The sequence below is a fragment of the Pteropus vampyrus genome, unplaced genomic scaffold (genome assembly GCF_000151845.1).
Source record: "Pteropus vampyrus isolate Shadow unplaced genomic scaffold, Pvam_2.0 Scaffold448, whole genome shotgun sequence".
In the NCBI taxonomy this organism is placed as follows: domain Eukaryota; kingdom Metazoa; phylum Chordata; class Mammalia; order Chiroptera; family Pteropodidae; genus Pteropus; species Pteropus vampyrus.
The window spans coordinates 437,332-447,665 of record NW_011889229.1 but is presented as its reverse complement, the minus strand read 5'-3'; the positions used below and the strand labels follow the sequence as shown (position 1 = coordinate 447,665).

Below are 10,334 nucleotides of genomic sequence, written 5' to 3'. Positions count from 1 at the left end.
TTTTAGTCTGTTTTGACTGATATTAGTATAAGCACTCCAGCTTTGTTGTGGTTGGTGTTTGCATGATATATCTTTTAAAATAACTTTAACTGTTTTCGTATCTTTGAACCAAAAGTGTGTCTCATGTAGACAGCGTATAGTTGGATCTTAAACAAAAATACAGTATGACAATCTTTGTCTTTTCAAAAAATTTTTTCCAGCTTTATTGAGGTATAGTTAACAAAAATTGTGTATATTTAAGATGTACAACTTGATGATTTGATATACATTTTGAAATAATCATAAGCTAATAAACATATCTATCACCTCGCTTAGTTACCATTTCCTCCTTTCCTCCCTCCTTTTTCCTTTTTCCTTCTTTCTTTCCTTTCTTCCCTTCCTGCCTTCCTCCCTCCCCGCTCCCTTCCTTCATCTTTTTTTACAGCGTTACTGAAATATAAGACCATTAGTTGCTCATATTTACAATATACAATTCAATGATTTTTTTCAATTATAGTTGGCATTCAATACTATATTAGTTTCAGTTGTACAGCATAGTGATTAGAGATCTATATAACTCTCAGAGTGATCAACCTAATAAATCTAGTACCCCTCTGCCCATTACATATTACAATATTATTGACTATATTCCTTATGCTATACTTTATATCTCCATGACTATTTTGTAACTATCCATTGGTACTTCTTAATCCCTTTGCCCTTGTTGACCGATTCTTCCCAACCTCCCCTCCTATTTGGTAGCCCTCAAAATATTCTCTATCTATGAGTTTCTGTATGTGTTGTTGTTTATTTTGTTTTTTAGATTCCACGTGTACGTGAAATCGTATGGCATTTGTCTTTCTCTATCTGACTTACTCCATTCAGTACAATTACCCCTAGGTCCATCAAGGCAATAACTTTTTTCCATCTCCTTACTTTTAGTCTGTGTCTTTAAATCTGAAGTGAGTCTCTTGTAGGCAGCATATGTAGGAGTCTTGTTTTCTTATCAATTCAGCCACCCTATCTTTTGGTTGGAGCACTTAATTCTTTTTCGTTTGAGGTACTTGTAGTTATTGCCATTCTTTATTCATGTTTTTAAGACATATTTTTTCTTCTTCTTAAAGAAGTCCTTCCAACATTTCCTGTAATACTGGCTTGGTGGTGATAAACTCCTTTAATTTTTTCTTGTCTGGGAAGCTCTTAATTTGTCCTTCAAGTCTAAATAATAACTTTGCTGGATAAAGTAACTTGGTTGTAGATCTTGGGTTTTCATCACTTTGAATATTTTGTGCCATGCCCTTCTGTCCTGCAAAATTTCTTTTGAGAAATCAGCTGCCAGTCTTTTGGGTGCTCCCTTGTGGGTAACTAACTGATTTACTCTTGACACTTTTAAGATTCTCTCTTTGTATTTAACGTTTGGCATTTTAATCATGATGTGTCTTGGCTTGGGCCTCTTTGGGTTCATCTTGTGTGGGACTCTCTGTGCTTCCTAGGGTTGTATGTTTATTTCCTTCACCAGGTTAGGGAAGTTTTCCATCATTATTTCTTCAAATAGGTTTTCAACTTCTTGCTCTCCTTCTCCTTCTGGTACCGCTATAATGCAAATGTTGGTACGTCTGATGTAATTTCATAAGCTCTTATGTTATCTTCATTATTTTGGATTATTTTATCTTGGTAACTAAGCCATTCTGATTGGGTGTTCTCCACTACCCCATTTTCTATAGGAGAGGATTTGATCCTCTGCTTCATCCACTCTGTTGATTCCCTCTAATATACTCTTCATCTCAGATATTGTATTCTTCATTACGGACTGATTCCTTTTTATAATTTCCATCTCCATATTTATATTTTTATCTCTTGTTAAAGTTCTCACAGAGTTCATCTGCTCTTCCCCTGAGTTCTCTGAGCATCCTTATAACCAGTGTTTTGAATCTGGTAGATTGCTTGACTCCATTTTTCCTGGAGCTCTGTTCTGTCCTTTGTTTCCCATTTTGGCTGCCTCTCTATATCTGTTTCTATGTACTAAGCGAAGCTCCTAAGTCTCCCAGTCTTATTAGCATGGCTTTGTGTAGTAGGTGTCCCACTGGCACAGTTCTGAGATGGGTCCAGCTGCAGGCCAAGTTTAACCCCCTCTGGGGCCACTTGGTAAAATTTAGCAAGCAATCCACAGATGCTATGGTATTGCATGAAAAAACAAATTAGCAAATATCCATAGATTAGACACCACTATGAAAATGGTGTCTATGAGCTGAAGCTCTCCCCTAGCCTGTAGAGACTGAGAATCATATTAAATGGGTATGAGGAACAGCTTCATTTTTATTGCATTGCCCTATCCTCCCAGGCCAATACAGCTCTACGCCTAGAAGGCCTCCCTGGGCCTGTGGTTTCTCTAGTGGAAAAAAGAGAATTTAAGATGGACATGTAGCTTCCCCAGTGCTGAGGGATACTTCCCAAGAGGACCACTCAGGTCTCACCTCATGAGGATCACTGGGGAGATGTGTGGAACTCTACCACTGGGCGTCAGATGGAGGCTAAGAGGGAGGTGGGGATTACAGCACCCAACACTTAGGTCTTGGCAGACTGCATTCCTGCTTAGAGCAGCCAGTGGCTTTGCCCATCTGCAAAGCTGAGCCACTGCTCCCATCTGGCCAGTGAGCTCAGCTGGCACTTCTGCCTGATTTGGATCCCTAGACCAATGGGCCTTACTGGCCATGGGGCCTATTCTATGGCTCTGCTCGAGGAAGGGAGCAAATTCGCAGCCCTTCCCAACTGCTAAACATAGCCACCAGTCCCACCACACCAGAAGGCCTGGGTATAGAGGTTCAGCACCCACAGAGCACATCTAACTGTCCAGCCAGGAGTGGAGCAAATTAACAGTACCATCCAATTGCTAAGCATAGCCTTGAGTCCTGACCCTTCAGGAAGCATGACCACAGATGCCTGGCACCCACGGAGCACATCTTACAGGCTACCCGGGCAGGGGAGAAATTCGCAGGCCAACCCAATGGCTGAGCATAGCCTCTAGTCCTGTCACTCCAGGAAGTGTGGCCACAGATGTCCAGAAGCTGTGGAGCACATCCTGTGGCCCACCCAGGCAGGGAGCTAACCCAGGAGCCCTGCGCAACTGTTAAGCATAGTCTCTGACCCGGCAAAACCAGGGATCTTGAACAGTGACTCCGAACAGCCTTGGAATCCAGCCTATGGTACTGCCCAGCTGCAGAGCACAGCCTACAACTCCACCCAGCAGTAGATTCTGACCTGTGGTCCTGCCTGATTACTGAACACAGCTTGTGGCCATTCCCAGGCAGGGACCTCGGCCAGTGACCCACCCAATAACAGAGCATAGACTATAGCCCTACACAGCCAGGGAACCAATACAATGACCCAGGCCAATCATGGAACAATTTCCAGCCCCACCTAGCTGTGAGGTACTGCTAGAGTCCCTGCCTAATCAGAGGGCCTGGCCAGTGACTTCTCCCAATAGTGAAGCACAGCCAGTGGCATACCTGATCACAAACCCCAGCCTGCAGCCATACTCATCTTTGGGGCACAATCTGCAGTCCCACCTGATCACACAACACAACCTGAGGCCCTGGCCGACGGCAAAGCTTCGTCTATGGCCTCACCTGAACATGGACTCCAGCCGGTGGCAGCAGCCAGTCAGGAAGTACAGCATGAGGCCCCACTGTAGGGAGATAAAGCTCCCCAAATTCAAAAGAGTGCATGGATTATCTCGGGAGGCCTGCTTGCATGAAAAGGAAAAGGCTGGTTCTGTGGAATTCCAGGAAGAAGAAGATTAAGTATAGATAAAGGGAGTGTCAAAGGGAGTGTCAAAGGAAGTGTCGATTGTACCTTGATCTTCAGGATGTTACTTTAATTATGTTATCTTGGGAGACCAAAAGGAACAGATTATGTATAAAAAGAAGGATAAGAAATAAACTCGGAGAGACAGTTGTGAGATCTGTTCTCCCTCCTGCACCCTGTCTGTCTTCTCTTTTTTCTCAGTCCCCGCTCCCCCATTCAGGTACCCGGTTTGACTTGGTCGGCTGGCTTCCGACACCCCGCCAAACCAAGGTCAATTGCAGAGTACAGCCTTCCACCCTGCCCAATCATGGAAGCCAACCAGAGGCACTGTCTTATCAAGGAGAACAGCCTGCAACCAGAGGTGTTTGCAGAGCCCAGCTAGTGGCCCCACCTGACCATAGAATATAGGTCACAAACCCACGCAATCAGGGAGCCCACCAGTAGCCCTGCTTGTGTACAGAGCCAAACCAGCGGTCCCACCTAACAGCAGAGCCCAGCAAGTGGCAATCCCATGACCTTAGAGTACAGGCAGTAGTTTCAAACAATGACCCAGGCCAATCATGGAGACCCTAGTAGCAAGCCCTGTTTGTCCATATATGCTACAAATTGTCTAAATCAGCTGGAAAGGAGACCATTTACTCAAGTGTACAGTTACTAAACAAGGATGAAAAGATCAAGAAAAATCAGGTAAGAGTCCTAGTTAAGATGGTAGAGTAGGTGAACATTGTGCTTGTCTCATCCCATGACTGCATTAAAACTGCAACTAAGATATATAGAACAATCATCTTGGAGAACCATTCAAAGACTACATGAACGGAAGTACTATAAGAATATAAAGAAGCCATCTTGAGACTAGTAGAACAGGTGAAGACGGGAAACGGGCTGGCCCTGTACCCACGTGTGGCAGTCAAGAATTGAGAGGGACATCTCAGCTGCAGAGGTCCACCCTGAACAGGGAAGGAGTGGCCCCAGCCCCAGACAGGGCTCCCCAGCTTGGAGCCTCGGTGCCAGGAAGAGGAGCCCCCAAAACTTCTGGCTGTGAAAATCAGTTGGGATTCCATCTGTCCTGGTGAGATGGAAGGCAGCTGGAAATTCAGGCATCCTCTTAAAGGGCCTGCACACAGACTCACACTCCCAGGCATTCACCAGTGAGGGACAGCAACTAGAGAGGTGACACAGACATACAGGAAAAGACTGAGTTGTATGACCACAGGGTGACGGCTGGAGGGAAAGCCACCATCACCCCTGTGTTGAGCCCTCCTCCTGTGTAGCCAGGGGGCTGAAGCAATCTTTCCTGTGTTGAGCCCTACCCGACACATTAAAATGTGAATTTTCATTTGCCTGGTGAGCCCTGCTCACTGCACCCTGATGACTCCCTGGGACTCCGTCCCACCAAACTTGCACACCACCACAGGCTTTTTCTCTGCTGGCAGGAAGCCACTGTTGGCCTGCACTGCAGTTTTTCTTAGACAGCTCTCGGGGGTCTGCAGGCCCCAGGCAGGTGGTGGCTGGCCTTGGTGGGCTCTGAGACTTACGGAGTGGCCCCAGGCTCAGCACTGGCACCAAATCTGAATCTGCATTAATCCACTGAATACAAGTCACCTAACGCTGGTGACTCCCTGAGACCCCCACCCTAATCAACTCTCATGCCACTTGTACCACCTGAGGCTCTTTCAGTGGCTGAGCTTTATGGATGGGTAGCAGGTGGTGGCAGGCCTATGGAGTCCCTCGGCCTTTTGCTAAGCTGCCCCAAGCCTGGTTTTGGTGATGACCAGCCTCGATTCACGGCATGGCTTCTCCCACATACCTCCAGGTCCAGCACAGGCAGTGACCAGCCACAGATTGCTTTGGAGCTCCTACCAGAGATTCCTAGACCAGTCACAGGTGGTGGCTGACCTTTGACTGCACAGGAGTCCCTTCCAAGAGACCCCGGAACCAGCATACCCAGTAGCCAGCTTCAAACCATAACAGAACACCACCCAAGTAGCCCCACAAGTGACACATCCAAAGGGTGGTCTTGGCAGGCACTAGAGCCTGCTGGGATGTATTCCACTCCATGAGATCAGCTCCTGCGCAGCACTTTGTGTGCTGTGGTTGTGGCCGATCCTCACAGTAAGCCTAAGGGCCAGTCCCACCTACGGATGGGCCAACAGCAATCAAGGCTAAACTACAGCAGGAGAGTACAAAGAACCCACACAAAGGACACTCCTGGAACATACAGCTTAGGTAATCAGGGAGACTGTGCCACTCGGCCCCACAGGACACCTACTGCATAAGACCACCCTGCCAAGACTGGGAGACATAGCAGATCTGCCTAAGGCATAGAAACAAAGACAGAGAAACACAGCATGAGGAGAAAAAGAAACACGTCCCAAATGAAAGAACGGGGAAAAACCTTCAGAAAAAGAACTAAACGAAATGGAGGCGAGCAATTTACCGGATACTGAGCAATTTACCAGATACAGAGTTCAAAACACTGGTTATAAGGATGCTTAAGGAACTTAGTGAGAAGTTCAATAAAGAGCTAGCAAGCATTAGAAAGGACATAGAAGCCATAAAAAAGAACCGTGAGCAATAAAAGAATAAAACCCAGTAATGTCAAGATGAACTCATGCCTTGAGTCTTAAACAAGTTTCTTGCTTGATCTTGGACCCCAGGTTTTTTGCTTCCTTGATTCTGGGTTGTCTGATCCAGCCATATCATTTCTTTTTTAGGTGAAGATGTTTCTTTCTTAGTCTAGGGCTTCTTAAATCTTTCCAACAAAATCCCCTTGATACTAAGAGGGAAAGCCCACTGTTGGGAATCTGGAGCAGAAGCAAATGTTTCAAAGGAATTCCCTTTGAAAACTTAAAGTATACTTACTTACATTCTTCTCCACAATAAACTCGTGATTAGATGTAAAACAAATACATAATTATCCAGAAAAATCAGTTTTTTTCCACCAAATCCTTCAGTAAAGTTTATGCTTCTTGAAGATGCAAGAACAGTTGCATCTGGAGGGAACTCTTCAGAGTTCAGGAGCGCGAGGCTCTTGGTCACATCGATCACGGAGGCCACCTCATCACAGTCCCGCATAAACATATCAGAAGCGCAAAACGTCGCTACACAATCGAGTGCGCTGTTTTTCAGACACGCACTCAGTGACTCACATCCGTGGTCTGCAGAGAAGGCCCAAGGAAAACAAATCTCTCAAAATCGCGCCGCATAAATGTTCGGAGGCAATTACACGTTCACAGAAACACAATCTCACGGCCTCCCAGTCAATCCCATTATCTATCTCACAGCTTCCCACAACTTTCAGTCCTACATAGCCCGACACACAACTCCAGACATAAAACCTCCTTCACAAACCGCATTCTCGTCTCCGCAGTCGCAACGTCTCGAACACAGAGCAGCCACATCCAGTGGAAAAAAAAATCGCACCCAGAACCACCGCAAACCCAGACAGACACACAGCGCCGTACCTGGTCACAGAATTCCCAGCTGGCCCCCGGGAAGTCCCAGCTTCTCACAAGTCCCTTTAAACCCGAAGCTCCACCCACGGGGCGGGCCGAGCCTGCGCAGTGAGTGCGCGCACGTAGCGCTCCCAGCAGCCCCTGCGCACGGCCCTTTAGGCCCCGGCGCTGCCGCGCTCTCGTTGCCATTGGGCGTCGCGACCAGAGCGATTCGGCGCCCCAGGTGCGCAGTCCTGGCACGGAGCATCGGCTCCGGCCACCTGTGGGGACGGTGTCGTGGCCGGGCGGAGAGGAGAGGCGCCGCATCAGCGGGGAGGGGACCGGCGTGTGCGTGAGATCGGCGGTGGTGTAACGTGTGTCTGTGGGCGTGACGGGCCCGGGCTGTGGCACGGGGATCGTGTGCGATCGTGAGGCCCGGACTAGTGGGTGATGCTGTTTTCGTGACTGAGTTAGGTGCAGAACCCCTTGTGTGACCGAAGGTGCCTGTGGCCTCTGTGCCTGCGACCCAAGTGTCACAGCTGAATCTCCTCCCCTCCATCCGCGCGGGCCCAGCCGCAAAGAAATCGCTCCCCGTCCTGTGTCTGAGCGCCAGTGGAAAGACTGCCGGCAAAAGGCTCAGTCCGATGCAGGAGAAGAATTTTAGCACCGAACGTGCCCCTCAGTCTGGCTCCCGGGCGTACGTACTCCCTTCGCTTTCATCCTCGGGTGCGAGCGAGCGCGCGACACACACGTACCCAGAACTCTGAGGGGTCCAACGACCGGTTTCAGAAACGCGGAGTCCCTCCGGGAAACTGCTGTGAAGTCAGATGCCAGTCCCTGTGACCTGGCCTTTCTCTAAGGGTCAACAGTGCTCTCCCTGTCACGTCACTGTGGATATGTGTGGATGGTGGCTGGTGGGGACAGGTGTGGTTGCGACGTGCCCTGATTTAGCCAAGCTGGGCTGGGCTCCCGTTCAGATTCCCTTTTTTCTCCGGTTCTGTCACAGCCGAAGAAAAGGGCGCTGAGGAGGAGGAGGAGGAATGAACTTATTGTCCATTTAAAAGGCAAGATCAAGGCGAGTGGGTATTTCCTCTTGTTCTGTGAAATGCATTTTAATTTTTTAGGACATGGGTACAGTTGCTTCCTTCTCTTTAAATGATCTGTCCATTTGATTGATACCTAGGCCCCCTCCCTAGTGCCTGTGTGCACATATTTATTTGGCAGAAACTTCCCATTACTTCTGAAAACTTTGTTTTTATAAATATGTGTAAACCTCTTAAAACAGTACCTGATACTTCACAAGTACTGAATAAGCATTAGCTAGTTGTTGTTATGCGGTAATTTAGGACAATTTTCTATCCAACCAAATAGATCAGGAAAAACGCAAATATCAAGCTAATCGTGTTGGTCATTGCAGTTTTTAAAAAATGAGATGCCCAAATGATCTGGAGTTGAAATTCTTAACCAAAGGTAATTTAAATCCATTTGGGGCTTTCAGGGTACCAGAAAACCCTAGAAATGATATGTAAAATTGTTGTATATATTTTAATGTGCCATTTTTCTGAGGAGGAAGTCCACAATTTAATGAGGTTATCAAACATGACCCAGAAAGATTCAGATCCACTGGCCTAGATTCAAAGACTCTAGTATCTGAGAATGTTCTTTGAAATTACCTTAAATAAATTAATGTCTAACAGTAGGAAATTATTAAATAAATATCACTTTCTGCAAGTGATTTCACTTTTTCCCACTATCTATGCAGTGAAATTTCAACCCGCTGCATTGATAGGATAATTATTATACTACATAGCAATCCTGAAGATAGTTAATGTATATAAAACAATCACATGAAAGCTCTCGATAAATAGATATGTGTTCTTATCTACCTGCTGAAAGTAGGAATTCACACCTCTTTAACCTAGGTTGTAGGAAAGAGAATGGCAGATGAAGTCATACAGGAAAGCAGTGTGGATGATTCTGATTAAAATAGTGAGAAGCCCAGAAGATTCTGGAAGTTTTAATATTAATACCCTGGCTGTAGGTAGGCAGGGCTGCCACTGCAGCAGTTTGACAGTGGTACTAGCTGCCAAGGTTGGTCCTTATGAATTTCTCTGTTTGTCTTGGATGAATCCAAGCAGGCCTGCAAGGCTTTGAAAGAGATTCTGCCTTAGAAGATGTGGCCCCTTATCAGTCCTGAAATTTACAAGTAAAGATTAGATTTGTCCATATTCCCTGAAATCTCTGTGTGTGTGTGTGTGTGTGTATGTGTGTGTGTCGGAGGGTGGAGGAGGAGGAGGATAAGGACATATTAACTGGAATTATTCAGGGAATTCTGAGGCTTATCTAATCTCATGGCCTCCTTTTTCCCCCTAGCTCTGGCCTCTGTGAATTCTGGTTCTCCAGGCAAGTAAACCCCAAGGAGGACTGACTGACCAGTTCTTGAATTTCTAAGCCATGGCCCATGTAAGTTACTCTTTCTTTCTCCTTCTGGAAGTACTGTCATGTTAAGATCCTTTGAAGATTTCTTTTTCCAGAAACTTTCTCCTTATCAGAACCCCATCTAAGAACATTCTCCCAATTCCTCTAAATCCAGTGATGGGTGAATTTAAAGGAAGTAATGTCTATCCTATGAGCCCTCTTTTTTCTAGTCATTGTTCTTGTCTTCTTTGAACAAGTCATTCAGCATCAGCCTCAGTCTTCTGCTAAGAGGTGCAGTGGAGCAGAAATTAAATCCCTTAAGAGAGATGTTTGACCATCTCTTGTGAGTCGATTATAGAGGATGGGCCCAATTTGACTACTCACTGGAAAACTGAACTTCTCTAACTTGAGTTTTCCAAATATATGAGATAAGATTTGCTATTGGTTTACCTCACCTTCAGCATATGGTAAGGTCTCATGTTTTGTGAGGCTTTTAGGACCGGGTAGGGATGTATAGAGAGATCAGGAATCTTCTCTGGGAATCCCTAAGAGCTGTCCACCAGGAACAGGGTTCCATTTGTATTTGAACAGAATGTGCTTGTCTAGAATGACGTGTTTGTGATTCTGGGTCACCGGTATCCAGAATCTACATAAGCATCCTCTAACTCTGGAACAGGAATGCATATAGTGAAGGATGGA

General features: G+C 46.2%; 1 protein-coding gene and 1 long non-coding RNA gene across 7 annotated transcripts in view; one reads left to right on the top strand and one right to left on the bottom strand.

Annotated features, from left to right (window-relative positions):
- Positions 1-10,334, top strand: part of LOC105306601 (zinc finger protein 14 homolog) — a 126,262-nt gene that overhangs the window by 29,465 nt on the left and 86,463 nt on the right. The window contains exons 1-3 of one of the 6 annotated variants that reach the window (XM_023524149.1): positions 7,479-7,565; positions 8,224-8,281; positions 9,591-9,680. In XM_023524149.1, coding sequence (XP_023379917.1) covers positions 9,672-9,680 — 9 coding nt within the window. In that variant the 5' untranslated portion in view covers positions 7,479-7,565; positions 8,224-8,281; positions 9,591-9,671. The other 5 variants (XM_023524147.1, XM_011381714.2, XM_011381713.2 and 2 more) reach the window with 5 other exon arrangements.
- The window catches only part of LOC111732357, a 62,584-nt gene that overhangs the window by 30,735 nt on the left and 21,515 nt on the right, over positions 1-10,334 (bottom strand). The window lies entirely within an intron of this gene.